We start from the raw sequence: 18,186 nt of genomic DNA on the forward strand, positions 1-18,186 counted from the left end.
CCTCCAACCAGTAGAGGCTCAGAGATCTCCTGAACCAACTAAGTCTTCTGCTAACTTGTTAACACTCAACAGATTTCACTTGCATGAATTTTTCCAGTGTCCCTTTGAATCCATGTATCCTATTAGCTTGCAAAGTTTAACAATGCATTTTGTGAAGACCTATCTCTTTTTATCTGTTTCAAACCCTACCAACTTTTCTTTTTATTCGATGCCTAATTTTTATACTGGAAAAGATAGCAATCAATTCCCATCCACATCCTCAAGGCTGCTTATGATTAAAACTAACTTTGTGTAAATCCAGAAAACAGAAAGAAGTAAGAAAACATAAGTGACATGAAATATGCAATGGCCATAGAATCCATAGCCATTTCAGTATCAGCTTAGTCTAATCTAGTTAATTTTGCAGTGAAGTGGATGGGCAACACTCACAAGCATACAGCTGTGGGAGCAGTAACTTACCATCCATCAGTGGATGGTAAGCAGCTTGGGAAGCGCTAATGAACCGTCGCGACTGCTTTTGCAGAGATTTTCTGACCACAGCCTTACTCAAAGTCAATGGGACTGCTCACTTTTGTGAGAATTAGTCACAACGGTAAAGGCTGCACAATCAGTCTCTGTATGGTACATATAGAGTGAATACATCATGAAAAACAGTAACATAGGCAAACCTTTTTCTGAGCACCTTCCTTCTTTTTCTTTTCTTCCTGCTTTTTCTTTTTCTTTTCTTCCATCAAATGTTCCTCTTCTTGTGTTTCTTGTTCTTTCTCCCTGATAAAAAAAAAAAAAAGTTTAGAAGAGCTTGTCAGTAAGATCAAGCTTACCTAGGAAGGCAAATAATCCATACTAATATCACTGACTTTCTAACTCTCACGTCTAAAAGAGTTGCTTTCTAATGCTGTCATGAGAGCATTACAAAAAAGCTGTTCAAAAGTTGAAACCAGTGACAAATAAAAGAGTAGGGAATATAAATTCAGAAATGATAAGTTTTGAGAACCTCTTTTCCCAATCACTCAAAAGTACTGTTTAAAGTTAGTATGTTTTATAAGGTAGGTGTTCCAATGCCATCTTGGTTAAAATTTAAGCAGCTAAATAAGAAGTTGTCCTAAAACAAACAAACAAACAAAATAAATTTGAAACCACACCATGTATGCTTTCTTTGTCCATCACTATAATAAATGATTACTATAACTAAAAAAGTAACATCATCTCTTTAGTCAGGATCACTTGCAATTCTTTTTGAAGCCTTTATTGTGACTACAGACTGAAGAGAATTCCTCTTTGTTTGGGAAAAATAATTGTAAAACCACTAAAACATGCAGGAGAGTCAAATGCAGATACAGCACAGGAGTAACATTATTTCTGGTTTACACCATTATCCTTTTGCAGAAATTTAGCAACAAAACACTGCTTCCAGAATTCCACATCTCCAAGACAGCAAGGCATTTCTGCAACTATTACGAAAGCACAGGGAGCAACAAAAGTCCAATGCAAATCTTCTAACATACATCCGCTGCCTTGTACAGAAGTGAAGCTTGCAAGTTGGTAGCCTTTTACATTGTTTGTTTAAAGAAAAGGCATCCCATTTAATCCCTCTGGTACTCAGGTACATTTGAAAGAGTAAATTATAAACTGCAGTTTTACGCTGAGTATTTCATATTGACAAATTCTCTGAAAATACCGACCGAGTACAATCAAGTCCCGGAAAAGTGTCACTGTTCACTCTGATTTGCTCTAAACCCTTTTCTACTAACAGCTCAAGTTGAAACACAGCTCCTCAGACTCACCTGAGTTTTACCTACAGCGTAGGAACCTCCCGAACATCCTTCCAAATAAATACCAATGCAAATAATTTATTTACTTTTTTGTAAGTATTTTATCTTCCTTGACAGCTCTTTAAATCTTGATCATTTATCAGCCCAAGAGATTTTCTGGAAAATATTCTCCTTCTGACGGGCTGAGACCATTCCTATTATTATTAGATTCTGCGCCTTCAAATTGTTCATTAAGATCGCTTTTGGTCTACCTTATTGTTGCTTTACAGGTAGCTTGCCAAAGCTTGCATCCATCTTTGCTTGGATTGTTTTGTTGAAGAATATCTTTTTACTTATAACACCCCTTGCTCAACTGTTTTAGCACAAATAGTCCTATCTGGGGGGCTCTTTATGTATAGGGGAAACAGATAACCCACGATTCTGCCATCATGTCTTTAAATATTCTCCATGCAAATATTCTGCCCTGTAGCTGTTTCCCTCATTTTCCTTTTACGAGCTTCCTCATTCTTACATAGTTTCCCTTTTTTAGGGAACATAATACTATGGTAAAATTTGAGATTTCAGGTGTTGAGCTTTTTGGCTTTTTCACTTGTCTGAAAATACTAAATTTGACCACTGTGGTCCCTTTAATGCTTAGAGAGATCCTGCACACTGCTCCAAACTAAACCAAGAGCAACCTTCCCGTTCCTTGGATCCTTAAGTTACCCAAAATAGTAAACATTACAGTAAGCAATTCAGAAACCCAAATATAGGTATTAGTGCCTTTTTAGACATTTTACAGTATTCAATTTATAGAATTGGGAGATATGACACAAGACCTATGGGAGACCCAGAGTTTAAAACAGCAGCTGGAGGTCTGGCATGATACCCAGGACATCTCAAGTGGCATTAGATAGCTGTATTTTAAATACCTGAATCACTTCTGGTCATGTCTAAGAATTTATCACCTACATGACTGCCCAGCTTTATGCTGATTTCAAAATGCCATCTTTCAAATACAGTACTGTAAGTCAATGTCTGAGAAACGCTTGCTTTAAGAGTTGCAGAAACTACTTTCATCACACTTAACATTGAACCTGAGAAAGGAATACTTAAAATAGTAGTTTTCAGTGGATTATCCCAGGACTTTACCAAAAAAAAAAAAATTATATTGCCAAAGGAAATACAGTTGAAAGCATAAACAGATTTGGTTTTATTCCTATTAGCTTAGCAGAAGGAAAGTCCCCTGAATTTTAGTAACTACAAACACTCCCTACTCCCCTGAGTTCTTTAGCGCTCTCTCCCCAAGTCATAGCAGGTTCTGAAGAGCCCACGCCTTCACGTCTGAATGTACAGACTTCCAGCTTTCTTATTAGGCCTTATTTTTGATAGCAAGGGCCCTTCATCGCTGCCAATGTCTTGTTCCCTAGTCTGGACTCCAATGGGAACTTCTCCGTTTCCAGCCTTTCTATCCTCTAAAGCTGGTTCTGTTTCAAAGTTTTCACAAGCACTGTGTATGTTATTTCATCCCTTATGCAGGTAATACACCATATCAAAGGATTTCCTAAATCAAAGAACAGCAAACATTTTGCTCCATTAGAAATACAATGTATTTTATTACCATATTATCATATCAATTACAACAAAAGAGGTAGAAGTGCCACTCCTAGTGGAAAGCCTGTTTTTTATTTCAATTCTGAGTTTAAAATAGCCTCAAATTAACTCAGGAAATGATACTATAATTTTTAATGGAATTCAATTCTCAAAACTGATTTACATAATGACACTTCTGAATACATGTGCTTTAAATATGCTTAAAATAGAAATAAAGCTCCAAGTGGCCTCTCAGATGGCAACTCTTGCTGTCACTTCTAGGCACAAATTAGTCATCTAAGAGCAAAACAAAAGGAAAACAATAAAAATATTGTTATATTAAGTTTAAGTTGTCACAAAGGCATGTGTTGTAGTTTTGCTTCTTGACTGACAATTTCATCTTATTACAGGAAAAACGTTAAAAAATTTATGAATACAAATCTCATGATTTAAAACAGAAATGTCTCAAATGTATGAGTTTGCCTTTTCCATATACACAGATCTGAAGTATGAAAATCATGAAGGATTTTTACAAGTGGAGAACAAGGAGTTTTACTATAGCATCCGATATTGTTTACAAAGACTGTAATTACTTTATTAAATCCAAGCCTAAACCCACATGATCTTTAAAGTATACGTGCCTAGGTGACTGTCTTTGAACAGAAAAGCAAGACAAAACACAGGCCAGGATCAGGACCATTCGAGAACTCTATGGTAAGTAGATGTCTATTACACAAAGGCTTATTATTCCCCTTAAGAAAAGTAACAAATCCAGGCCGATTTTATTTTTTAACCTAAGTAAAAACATCAGTTTTCTAGCTGATATCAGACATTTGATCACTTTCACATTTGAAACCACAGCTGGTATTTTGAATTAGCACTGATGTGACATTCTAACCCGAATATTTCGATAAGCCTTCTGGGAATATCATATTCTTAAACAAACTTCAAGTGGAGTCTATTCGTGTTATTACACACAAGGTTATTACCCGTACTGCGTTTTAGCTCATAAGTCCCTGCAATAGCTGAGGACTAGAAACAGAGGCAGGTCTCTCTCTCGCCCCCCTCCCACGTGGCACAGTTCCAAACCTCACGGCCTAATGAATTTCATTTGTGTATATTTAAGATGCCAAGGGTTTATTTACACATGGAAATTGTCTGGAATACCTCTTGAAGAATAGCATTCTTAAACTTGGTCTATGGATGTCTTTGGCTAGTTTAGCCCAATGAGAAGTTTATTCTGGAATAGTTCTTGTACCTTAAATTTTCACATCCTATTTTGTGCTGGCAAGACCTCCCCAGACAGTTGTAAAAGCTGGTGTTACTGACATAAATCCTACACCTTACACATACTTGCTTAAGCATTACTCAGGTTTTGACTTCCCACCACCACACAGCAGTGCCTGCTGCATTTCTGAACATACACGTTTCTCCTGACAAAGACGAGCCAGGATTGGAAGGAACTGGCAGTAAATGCCCAAAGGCAGGCGACCAAAGCGCGCTCACCAGGCTTTGTGCAAGCGACTAACGGAACGGTCTGTTCCTGCTGGTGATAAGGGAGGGTTTTAGCCAGCCCAGGCACGGAACCGGAAACAGACCTTTCACTAAATTCTCAAAACCTAGCAATATATTTTTTAAAACAGAAGCGAAAAAAATTACTATTCAGAAGACGGTCGAGATCTGATTCAAAATGGTAAGACAGACATGGTTGCGAGCACGAAAGCGGAAAGCAGCCTGAATGACAGCGATCATAAATCCACAGCGCTTGCAGTTCTTTGGAAGGTAGAAGGGAAAAATGAACAAAATAAAGAGCCATGAACACTGGAAAAGCAGGCTTCAATTAACTCAAGACAACTGGAAAATACAGACGCACAGGAAACGGAAGAAAAAAAGGTGTTGTTTCTTAGAAATCACCAAGAAACTAAACATGAATGTAGATTCCCTAACGTGGAGGAAGAATAAGTAAAGTAAGAGGTCACCACACAGCAGTCCTTGATTTCACGACTGCTAAAACGGATAAACCAAAACCCCGCATCTGTCTATTAATTGCTAATCTCGTTTCCTGCTTGATCCTCAATTCTGCCAAGCTCTCTGTGACCCTTCTAGGATAAATATTGGCGGAAGGTGGAGTCTGAGCGACTTCAGAAAGTGCCATGTTTTTTTTCCCTTCGACATCTAGGCTCAGCCATTAATCAAGAAGAGTCACACGGGTCCCTAATTACAAACTCTCCAATCACCTCCAACAAAGTAGACAAAACTAGGTTAAAAAAAACAAGACAGACTATAAAAGAGCAGCACAAACATCACAAAAGTCAGTAAACCAAACAAAGAATCAGTTAACAAGGGGCATATAAAGAGTAAGACTAAAACATGCTACAAGTACTTCAGTAATATTTAAAGAGGAAAAAGTTGTTTTGATGCTCCTTGGGAAAGGAGGGCCATTGAAAGATGAACCTACGAACGCTGAAGTGACAGTACTTTTTTTTTTTTCCCCCCCCCTTTCTGCTTTAGTCTTCACTGAAGACGTCAACTGTGACCAGAGGGCCAACAGCAATCTGAATTGGTGCTGAGGCCACACATGTCAAAGGGAAGCTACGTAGACGTGTTTTGCTTCAAGCTGGGCAGCAGGGGCAGTGAAGAGCCAACAACCAAGCCACTCCTGCCCCAGGGTCTCTGCCGCCGCCACCACCACAGCAAGCCCCAGAAGGCCAGGGCATAAGGGAGAAATTTAGTCCCAGCCCTCCTTGATGATCGCTCCTGTTCCTGAACTACTACACTCACTGACAAGCAGGCAGCACAAAAGGCTCAGTCCTTGCTTCCTCTCCCAAAAGGTCTGGCAAGTGCAACTCAAAGCAAGAATCTGCAGATGTGTTTAAGGGCCTTTTCCCCACATTTGGAAAAAAGGAATAATCCAACTTTTGAGGAAGACTTCCGTGAATTAGCAGGGGGGAAAAGAAGAAAGGACAAAGAACCAAACATTTTGCTATCACTCTGAATTTTAAAAAAGCTAGCAAAAGTAAGAACAACTGTACAAGTCTTTAGAGAAGTCAAACGTTCTCCCTCCCACCAGCGGGGCCTGATGTCGTTTACCGTAAGAACAACCGTGCCCAACTTCTTGCAGATTACCTTAAGGAACCTGCAGAAGACGGCTGGAACTCCAGAAGACTAGCAAATGGTAAACACTGCTCATGCAACTCAAAGGAAAAAAAAGAAGGGGGAGGGGGAAGGGGAAGAACATGAGTAACAGCTAACAAGGATTTGTCAAGAAAAGCTACATCAAATCAGCTTAATTTTTTCCTGTAGCGCAGTTACAGGCATTTTTGAAAAAGGAAGAGAGAAGAGGTAACAGAAGTCATTTATTGATATTTCAGGCAACGTGCAAAGCTTTGTTAATACAAACATGGCTGCTTTGTTTTCTAAGAACAAGGTATGGAACATAACCTAAATGAAATTACAGTAAGATGGCTGCAAAAGTAGTATACTCAGCATTTCTCTTTCCAACAAGAAAGAGAAAACCAGTGGATTTCATTGCAGTATGCCATATGTCCAGGAGTATTCAGTATTTTTATTAATAACTTCACTGCTGGAAAAATGTGCGCACTTAAGTTTCCAGAAAACATCCAGTCATCAGGCTGTAAAACATTGTTCTGAATTCTGTCCATCCTTAAATCCCAAACTCAAGAGGTAGCACGAAAAAAGTAGCATACAATTCAGTAAGAAAGAATGCAGGGTACCACATTTCAGCAGGAATAATCATATGCATCCATACAGCACAGGAACAACTCGCTAAGCACCAGTCTGGAGGGGAGAACAGTTGTTACTGCAGACCACAAGCCCAAGGCAAGGCAGCAGTGTCACAAATGGTCAGAAAGATCATCAGCTGGGATACTGTGTCCAGTTTTGGACTATATACTTCAACAGAGAAACAGATCAACTAAAAAGACTCCAGAACACAGCAACAAAAAGGATCTGAGGTTGAACAAGCATGAGCTATTGGAAAAAACTCAAGAGGTTTGGATTCACTTAATCTAAAGAAAAGGCAGGCATTTTTCCAAATGTATGTTGAAGATAGAGGCAGAGAAGAATGGAGTAAATTCTTCGTTTCTACTCGAGCTGTGGAAAGTAGTACTGAGTTTAAATCGCAAAGGAGATTTGGATTAGGCACAAAGAAAAATCTTTCACACTTAAACATCAAAAAAATGTTAGAAGACATAACAAATCTATAAACATATATGCACTTGGGAGTAGAGTGGGAGAGAAGAGGATAAATACCTGAAGAAAGGAATTTTATTACAAAGTAACACTGACACAAGTTCAAATTGATTCCTGGACACAAAGATAACTAGAATAGAAATAGGAGTGCTCTACCCATTTGGGAAGTAAAATCCTACAATATCCTCTCAAAGGAATTAACGGGGGAAAAAAAACCTCAACTATTTTATTGAGGACAAGATGCAATTATGGAAGAACTATATGAATATAGGAGATAATGTACTTTGAAAATAAACAGGTAATTTGAAAGTCTGGATGCAAAATTTGTCCCGATAGGAGGCCATGAATGAAGCTTGGTGAGTGTTCTGTTTTTGTTTGATCTCAATTTATAAGGTACAATCCCAAGCTTTGGGGTTTCTAACTGTCAAATTATGACCCTCTCCAGCACGTCTCACCCTTGATACATAATTTGCCTTAACAGGGGATTTCTCCCTTCCTCTGAAACATCAAAATATCATCCACCACTAACAATTAGGGATCTGCTACTTAAAAACGTTCTTTGTATCTAGTTGGCTTGTCTTAAATGCTTAAAGAAATGCCACCAAAAAAATTCCTTCACAGAAGCAGAACACTAATATAGCCCTTGATCTTTCCTTCTACTGCACAATATAGTTTTTTGATTTTTTTAATTTGATTTGTGACAGGGTACTGAGGTTTTTCAGGTCTATGATGCTCTGTGGACCCTTCTCCACAGCTGCCTGCGATTGTCTGGCCTTGAACCCCGTACTCCTTTCCAAGCCTTCTTTAAATCGCAGCACACTTAACCAAGGTGCAAAACAGGCGGCAGACAACTTAATTCACTGCTGACATTTGACTGCACAGGAGCAGAATATAGTTGCTGTTTCAAGACATGCAAGAAACACTACAGCATTAGTTGAGAACAGGATATGAAGAAGACCATATTCAATTATAATTCTTATTGAAACTACAGGGAGACTTGAGGATGCCCAAGAGACTAAAGTAATATTCCTACTCTTACAATCCGTAAAATAAAAATTTCACCATAAGATAAAAAGGAAACCTGTTTTACATACTCCATTTAAAGGCCGTATCTCCTGCAGTACATGGTGCCTCTAATGGTGACACTTTGGATTATTGGCTAAATAGCAATTAAATACTGACAGTACCGAGAGGAGAGTGTCAAATGCTATTTACTTCAGGACCTAGGCTCTCAATGGAGGTTTCTAATCTACCCAGTGTTAACTTACTGTGACCCCACTATATATACACACATTAGGTAAATAACTTTTGAACCGTATTTATCCTGACATACTGAAGCCAATTAGACTGGAATGAAAATAAAGCAGACTAAATACTAACTATCATTAAATTCGAGGAGATTTTTTTTTTTAACAGCACAGAGATCAGAACTTGATTTAGTCTCTAATAGTTGATTAATAGTTACTAAAACTGGGGCAAAATCCTGAATAGAAAAAGCCTTTACAAATGAAGGATGCACAGTAACTATAAGCAGTAGGGCAGACTTCTAAAGTTGCCTAAGAAGAGTCTGTATTTAAGCACTGCCCCAATCACAGTGTGTTTGTAGGGATTTTGGTTTTGTTTTTCATCTACAGACTTCCTTTCGTTCACTTTCTCTAGCATTGTTATGAGACAGAAAGAGAGTTACAGTACTATGATTTATGACAATGAGAATGTTTCAGCAGATGTATGTTATGTCCAAATTAGAGTAGTGCAAGTGGATTTGTAGAGCAAAACTGTCAGTGCAAAGGACTTGATAGCTACACTATCCACATTTCAGGAGATTATTACTTGGGACTAGTCTGCTCCCATGTACTGAATGCCCACTTGCAGCAGGAAAGCATTAACTGCACTCTTGGCATGCATCATACAGTTAAGTTTTACCTAAAAAAAAAAATACACTTGATGCACTCCAGAACCACTCCATAATGTGAATCAAAGCATCTGATGCTGCTTTGAACTAAGGACAATCAGAAGGTCTGCTTAAACATGAACTCCTGATCCAAATTAATGCTCTAATGTAGATGAACCTACAGGGTCTGAACCTACCATCACACAGGTGTGCTACTTCTACTATGAAGGTGTTGCTTCCATTGTGCATGCCTATTTATCAACCTATATATATACATACACAAACTCTACTGCAGGACAACCTACATAATCAGCAGGGAAATCCAGACATGGGATAGAGCGCTGCACACAAGAACCCTTATATACACTATAAGCACGACCCATACCAGAATTTGTTCCCTCAGCCTGCTGAGAACATCCCAATAGACCTGGAGTACTCCACCATGCACACAACTCAGGCTATATAAGGACAAGAAAAAAAAAAACCCACACAACCTTGCCTTACATTCACCACTCAAAGCAGACTACAAAGAGCAGGAAACATGCTACAAACAGTGCCTCCCCTAGTACAGCAAACACGGCCCAAGCTCCTCTGTCTTTTCTTGGAAAATTAAGCCACGTAGCAGTGAAGACAACTGGATTTAGTCCCATGGCCTTGCCTTGCCTCCCTCCCAGGCATGATGATATTTACTAGCAGTTGACATAGCATCTGGTCCAGAGCTGTTCCCCAGTCTCCCTGGGACATAATATGCAAAGGAAAACATTTGGCCTAGGTATCCACATGTAAGGTTTCAACTTCAGCTTTGGAATCCAGCATCTCAGCAAGAGCACAGCCTATTGTCTCTCTCCAGGTACTACCAAGGACTGATGTTTGCTATTTTGGTATCCACAAGTACTTTAGAAGATGAGAGCTCTGTGCAAACACCGGCAAAACTCCCACACTAGCAGATTGCTCAACTAAAGCACACTGATAAACTGACTTACAAGCAGATGCAGCTTAAGGACGAGTTTCTGGCTCAAGTTAAGCTGTGCTTGAAGATCATGGCTTTATGTGAAACACTGCTTCCTGGAGCAGCTGCACGTTAAGACTGCAGAGCAGGAGGCCAGGAAATAGGAACAGGAGCAACAGCTCCGCAGGACGTTTGGCACACACTGTAAGCTCTAGGCTCTCTGACAGTGGGCCGCCCCCTGGGACTGAGGCTGGAGGAGCCTGTTGGCATGCATCCTGCCAGCCCCCAACAGGGGCAGGATGGACAACTCACGCTGCAGAGAAGACAGACAGAAACAGCAGCTTCCATGTAGGATTCCTCTATATCCTTCAAGCAGAGCTAGACATTTATGCTTCTTTGTTAAAAGAAATGAAAAATAAGTTTGCTTAGGTGAAATGATGCATTGTTTTGCCTGTAGGGATTTCTACTGCCTTAAGTCCTCCTTTCCCCCCTTCCCATCTCAGTCACATGCTAACACTGAATTATTTGAGGTCAATCATTTTGTTATCAGCAGGTGAAAGCACACTCAACTTATTTATTGCAGGAGCTGCAGACCAGGCTGATACTCTCACACAGGTCATGACTGTCAAGATAAGTGACACAACCTACAGGATCAAAAGGTAAACAGCACAATCTATGCTGTGGACAAGAAAGCTCATGATGCTGCTCTTGTGGCGCTGCTGGGGAAAAGGTTGTGCCAGCCCATCTGCAATGAAAGATACCCAGCTTACAGCAGCCAAAACCACATGTACTCACATCCATTGCCACATCTATCAACCAGTTCCAGCATGATTAAAAAGGCCTTGGAAGGCAAGGTTTGGAAGAAAAACCTCTTGCTTAGGCAAGACTCCCTGCCACAGGCACTGTAGAAAAATGCATACGCATTTCCCTCACTCCTACCCAACAGCCAGGGAAACCGTGCCAAACAAGTCTGGCAATAACATCAAGCTACACCAGCAACACAATTAAGTAGGAGCAGACATGGTACCAGTCCTGCACAGGCCACTCAACTTACTTCAACATAGATCTGCCTATCTTAGATGACCTCCTGAAGACTCCTCCAACCTGAATTTATGATTGTAAAACCGTCTCATAGGTGTTTGGTAGGAGCCTGCAGAAGTCAGTCTCTAGGAAGACAGCATCCCATACAGGGAACAGGCCTCTGCCAGCTCGCTAGATGTAGTCCTCATGTGGCACCTGAGAACACACAAGTGACAGGGAGGCCCAGAACATAGCTACAGCCTTCAAATTACCAGACGCTAGCAAAGAGAGAGACCAGGCAGTAACAGGATAGTGGCTTCACAGGAAGAACGTGCCTCAAGATCTAGAATTAGAAAAACAACAATACTATCCCTCATGTTGTAGAGCTCAAAATTACATTCCACTCCAAGCCAGCATCACCAGCAAGAGCAAGAAGATGGGTAGTACAATACAGCGAGTGAATGGCATAAGGTATCTATGAGGTACATATAAGCTAAGGTAGTATATATTGGGTGTAAAGGATAAGTTGCTTTCTACAGTGCACATAGGTTGCCTTGAAAAGCTGAAGTTCAACTATAAGGACATAAATCACCTTACTATAGGTGCTCCCAGATACAGACATAAAACCTAGGTGAATGCCTAGCTCCAGAGATAACAAGGCAAGAGGAGAGAAAAAAAAAAAAAAAGGAAAAAAATTCACCACCACTTGTTCTCACAGAAACCAGAAGTGAAGTAACTTTAAAGGAATACGAAGACAGGGCTTTACATGTTTGTAAAATGTTTCTTTAAAAGACTTTAGAACCTTAATAAAAGACCTTAATACTCTCCTTCTGCATTTTTTAATTTGTTGGGTGAGCTCATTGAACTTTCAAGTTGTTGTCTTAAAGTTTTCCAAATACTATTCTATTTAAAGGCACTGTGAATAGGGAATTCAATTTATCAAATGAATGAAAGAAGAATTCTTAGCAGGAACCCCAGTGAGCTAATCAAGAGTCACAATAAAATGTCAGGGTCCTGGAATTCTCAACAGGAGGTTAACACCAAATTTGATCTGAGTAAAGGAAGAATACTTGTTCATGACAAAACACACTATAGACTAATAAAGTGTACTCTAAAACATGCACTGCAAAGATATGAAAGTTTAAAGACAAACCAAGAAAATAATCTGATTGTTTTGCACACTTTTTATACATCCCTAGTATAAAAAAATCAAAACATTGTGTTCCACATCTGTTTCACTCAAAGAAAGAAAAAACAAATTCTGAAGCAATTTATTTTCTGTTCAATTGCACCTCCAGCTGCAATACTGTTTTGAAAATTAATAAAACAATACAACTCAAATTATATAAAAACACCTCACATCACTCTGTACCTATCCCTAACAGGCAGAAAACCGAATTCACAAAGTTCAGAACGACGCTTATTTTATTGTCTACAAATCAAGGAAACAGAAAGGTCCAAGACAGCACTTCTCCCTCCACAAACACACCAGAACTTAAAAAGATGACCTCTGCATAGCTGAAAAGATAATCCTTATTTCCATTAAGTACATCGAGTTACAAACTTTTCTACTCTTCTACCTCACTTTCTGTAGGAAAAATGTATGGATACCAGTTGGATTGCCAATAGTAAATCTAGCAACTAAGTATTCATGTAACAGCTGAACTGAGTATTATTATACAGTAGAATATCAGAACCCTGGACCGAGTTACCACCCAGTTTTCAACTTAGCAAATGAATAGCCTCTCCGAGGGGGAAGGTGGAGGGAGAGTGCACGCAGGGAGAAGGTGGGGAAAGGAGATTGTCATAAATGACCTTCCAGGACAGGAAAACCAATTGCAGTAAATACCGCTTTGGAAATCAATTTATGGTCAATCACCATCTTAGTAATAACTTTGTTATGCTCTCAGTTATTCCATGAAAAGCCCAGGGGGAACAAAATTTATCAGAAGTATATTCAAGATGTCTTTTAACTGTGTTATCTGATCAGTAGATGCAGACAGAACTCCATAAAGATCAGTTCTTGCTCGTCTGGGTGCTGACAGAGGGACGGGGAAATTGCAGCTTCAATACAGCCGGACTATCAGAATGCCGCAGTATCATTCATTTACAATAGATGGTATCTGACAGTCTGTTACTTGCTTCAAAAGCATGGTTTTGTTGCTGTAATATTTCATCTAGAAATTTGTGAAGAACACTTCATCTTCATGAACACAAGACAAAATTAAAGTTGAGTTTGGTTTTAATGGAATATTATGTAATGATCTAATAATATAACCACTGCTTTATTCAATTACCATGCAGAAATATGATAACACAGTATAAAGACTGACATCACTAGATAATGCATTGATGCTGCCCAAAGAGACTTAGAGTGGATTATTCTTTTCAGAAGTGAAGGATTTCAAAAAGCTTGATTAGAAAAACCATTACAGACATAGTGAAACGTATGCATTCATCAACCTCCTGCTACAACAGACCAAATTTTAATTCCACACCTGGCTCAACCAGGTAGACACATGTTTTGCGATTATCATACTAGAAAACATTAAATATCATTTAGAGTGCTACCACCAGGCTCTTCTCCTTCCATACAGGAACGAGATGTTGCCTTTTTCGTATTCATTTATTTTAAAAAGTCTTTAAAAGGTAAGCACATACCTCTGTATATTTTACACCAGTTAATAATAAGCAAAGAAACCAAGAAACTTCATAAGCAGGAAAATGAACAGGTGCATTAGGAACAGATGTGATCATCACTCTTATGCCAATAGGTTATTTCTAACTAACAGCAAGTTTTTGCAGCATCGTAAAACAAGAATCCGGCATAACATTCTGTGCCTACAGCATTGCAGCCATGACATCCTAAAGAGACAAACAGGGTAAGATTTGCAGAGATGTAACATATGCTGTTATGTAGTCAGGGAGTAAGAGAGAAACTTTCAAGTGAAGCATTTGTTTCAAACCTGAAGATGTGGCAAAATTCAGACTACACAGGTTGGGTGTGATTCTGACAGTTAAGTAAGCTTGTTCAACTGATCAAGAACATTGAGAGAAGAGGAAAGTTGAGATAAAGGTCTAGAGAGAAAAGGTAGTAGGGGGTAGAGAGAAAGAAGTTAGCAGAGGGATAATCAAGAATTCTACTCCAGACTATTTTTGGTAATACACTATGTAAAGCATCTTAATTGATTTACATACACCCTGCTGGGCTGTGCCTGCAGCGTTAGAAAAGTTTAACCTCACATTTCATATGAAACATTATCTACTGGGTTGTTTTTCTGAACGCACGTACAGTTCAGGAAAAAACATTACAAGCAATGTCAAAGCTATTACTCATCGTGCAAGTTTTCAGTTGTGAAAACAAACAAATCAGGTTAATAGCAAATACCTAAATCTCTTGTAAAACAATTCAATCTTTAAGTTAAAATGAATGTTTTATCATTGCTTCTAATTAACATAGTCATGCTTAAGCACATCTTAAGTTAGACTAAAAAAAGACATTGCCACAAAACCACAGATAATTCTCCCTGAAGTTTGACCAGTTATTTTCCCATCGTTTTATGTTAGCCTTAAATTACAGTGATTCACCTGCACTAATCCAAACCTCTTGAGGTACTTCTGTTTATGATTTTTTCCTTTATATTTTTATCTCATTAAAAAAATATGCTCTTTACCTCAAAGAACACCATATAGCTGAAGTCAGATGGGTCAAAACCTACAGTTTATTTATCTGTAATTTCAATAGGAAATAAACCTGCCTGACTTAATGGATATTTATTCTCTGGAGTTACCAGCAACTGTCGTCACAAGACTGCAGTGCCTCTTCAGTAAGGAAGAAATGATCTTCTCTGGTTTTCTATTAATGACAGACATTGTTTAAAAAAAAAAAAAAAAAGGGCAGTCAGCACATTACACATCTGTGCAGTTGATATTTTTGCATTCTTATGGAATAGTCATTTTGCTGGAATGGTTTGTGTTAAAATACCGGACTGACGCTCTTTTCTTTACCAGTAGCTAGCTACTGTTTAAGAACGTGCGTCTCCAGTGTCAGTATCAGTAAAGTCAGCAGTAGCCATAAAAACATTCTGCAGTTCTGAAGACCTAAAGACCTGACTGCCTAAGATCAGAGGACAATTGAAAAACAGACTGACACAACAGCAAATACCAGGCAGAGCTTAAAAATAGGCTAAGTGGAAGTCAGTTTAAACTAAAAGTTTAATCAATATGTATACATACTGACTACCTAAAGTGGTATCCAAAGCAGCATAAGTAATATACACCCTTCAAACAAAACAAATAAAAAGCTCTTCTCATCAGGAATTCTTGCACACACAGTACAAGGGAGAAAACTGTAAACTTCAAGTAGAAAACATACAGACAGAACATAGGAAGGAAAAAAGGAATAGGAGAGAAAACAAAACAGCTAGGAGGAAACAGAAATGCCATTCTGGGAGATCTTTCCCGACCAAGATTAAAACAAAGGCATTCACTCCCACTACCCCTTCAGAAAAATCATTATGGGAAACATGCATAGATCCCATTAACCAAAAGCTAGGGAAAGAAGTGGAATGGATCTCCCTCACAGGAAAATGCCCATGGGTAAACACTAAACACTTCATAGCCCAGGGTGAGTTTGATTTTTGTGGGTGGGTTTGGGAGGAGGAGAGGTATAAAAGGGATTTTTTGTTTTTTATTTTTAAATAAAAGAGCCTGTAGCTGGTAGTTGATGATAACTATTTTGAGACCTATAAACATATTTTTCTCTGGGGCTTAATTACCACAAAGGATGCCAATCGACCTGACAAGTCAATTCTTCTCCCAAGTAAAGCATCTCATTCTCTATCAATTCAGTGCCTACTGCTAAAAATAACAAAAACAAAAAACACACACCCACATAAACAGCCATGGGATAAATATTAGCTATTTTTAATGCAAAGAAATAAGCAAGTGCTAACAGTCCTCATAAATGAGCTTCTAAAAGTACAATTTCCTGATTGAAATCTAAGTAAATGTGAATCTAGTTTTCAATTTTTTTAAATGGATGCACATTTCAAAACACAGAAAAAGCAAGCTGCAGATTGCTGTTTATTACAAATGACTTCCACCTCCATAGCCCTCAAAGGCAAACTATAAAGCTGTGTGCAAAGCTAGACAATCTGGGCACCCAGCCATAAAACATCACTGCTGCAGCACAGATAACTGTTCTCACTCTCGAGCCATCCTTGGCTGTAAACCCACAGGGAAGAGCTCCAGAAAGCAGACCTCACTACCGCCAAGGCTTCTAGTATTTTATGAGCTTGAATTACAACTACATTCAGGACTTCAACACTGAAAAATTACAGTGCTGATTCACATCCAGGGCTAAGACCAAAACTAACTCAAATTTTGATGCTTGGTACTCTGAACCATAAGACTTAAGAACAGCTAGTTATTTTACAGTTGTCTTTAGTGAAATTCAGTGTGCCTCCACGAAGAGGCCTTTTCATTTGGATGAGGAGAGACAGATGTTACATTAAAAAAAGAAAAAAAGAAAAAGTGCTCAGCTGCATATTTTAAAGAACTGCTGCATTTTCTGCTAGTGCCCTTTGATGCAGTCTTAAAAAGCACCGTTATTCTGTATGAGAATGGACAATTAAGATCAAATTTAGACATTTTTATTTTGAGCAGGAGATTTTAAAACATATTAGTGCCAAAGCAGAAAGCTCTGCAAAGAAGGTTTCGGAAAATATGGTTATAACTGTGCGTTGGAATCCACAGTGAAGATTAATCATGTTTAAATAATGATAAAATAAGCATACATATGACCATATCTGTTAATGAAGATGTAAAACTAAGTCATGCTTTTGGTAGACACAAATTTCATAAATAGCTCAGACTCCTAAAGCAAGATCAAATAATACTTTGATTCCTCTGCTTTCATATATTAAGAATAATCATTTTTCATTTTACCACTAGCATTTACCAGTGGAGAGACGGTGCAAAGCACATAGATCATTTAGTAATGCAATCTACTGTCACTTCTAGATCATCTCCCCACTCAATAAAGAATACTTCTCTTCTAAATACTATTTGCCCTGGCTGATATCTTCATAATACAGCTGAAAACCTCAAGCCATTATCACTAGAAGGCATCAGCTGATCCTAAATTGGCTAGACTGCAGCGTCACAGGCATTTAAGAGGTTTCCTTATCATTCATCTTTAATACTAAGGGATTGACAGGCTCCTTCCTACCTGCAGCTTCTAGGCCAAAGGGAAACCTTCTAATGGTATTACCATTATCTTGTAATCTGAATTTTAAACAATTAAAACAATAGCACTTTTGTGTTGCACATCTCTACCGTAACCAAAGATGATAAATTTTTAATCAGTTCTCATGTTCAAAGTCTACTTTTTTTTTTAAACAAGCAATATCCAATTCTACATTTAAGTGCTATACCTTCAAATAGTAGTAGTACAGCAATAGGCTTTAAAATACAAGTAATCAACACAGACTATTTCATTTATTTAGGAAAGGTTTGGCTTTTTTATTTTTAAATACGCACTTCTCATAGCTGATACTATCTAACAATTCTTTCCAAATGAAAGCCTCTTTTTACTAAAGCAAAGAATGGCTCCACCCCTGACCTCCTCCTTCAGCTTGTTTTGGAAAGGGGCCAGATGACAGCATTTGGAAAAGCGCATGTTTATCTCAGCGAGGCCAGCTGCTTAGAGGAAATAAATGCAAGTTAACATATTACCCATTCCCACATACACCAGTCTTGGTTAAGTC

General features: G+C 38.6%; 1 protein-coding gene across 11 annotated transcripts in view; it reads right to left on the bottom strand.

Moving 5' to 3' along the window:
* The window catches only part of TNRC6C (trinucleotide repeat containing adaptor 6C), a 357,433-nt gene that overhangs the window by 90,499 nt on the left and 248,748 nt on the right, over positions 1–18,186 (bottom strand). For all 11 annotated transcript variants that reach the window (XM_068914208.1, XM_068914209.1, XM_068914215.1 and 8 more), the window contains one exon: positions 669–768. In XM_068914208.1, coding sequence (XP_068770309.1) covers positions 669–768 — 100 coding nt within the window. The remainder of the gene's footprint in view (positions 1–668; positions 769–18,186) is intronic.

This window comes from Struthio camelus, chromosome 19 (assembly GCF_040807025.1).
Source record: "Struthio camelus isolate bStrCam1 chromosome 19, bStrCam1.hap1, whole genome shotgun sequence".
Taxonomy (NCBI): Eukaryota; Metazoa; Chordata; class Aves; order Struthioniformes; family Struthionidae; genus Struthio; species Struthio camelus.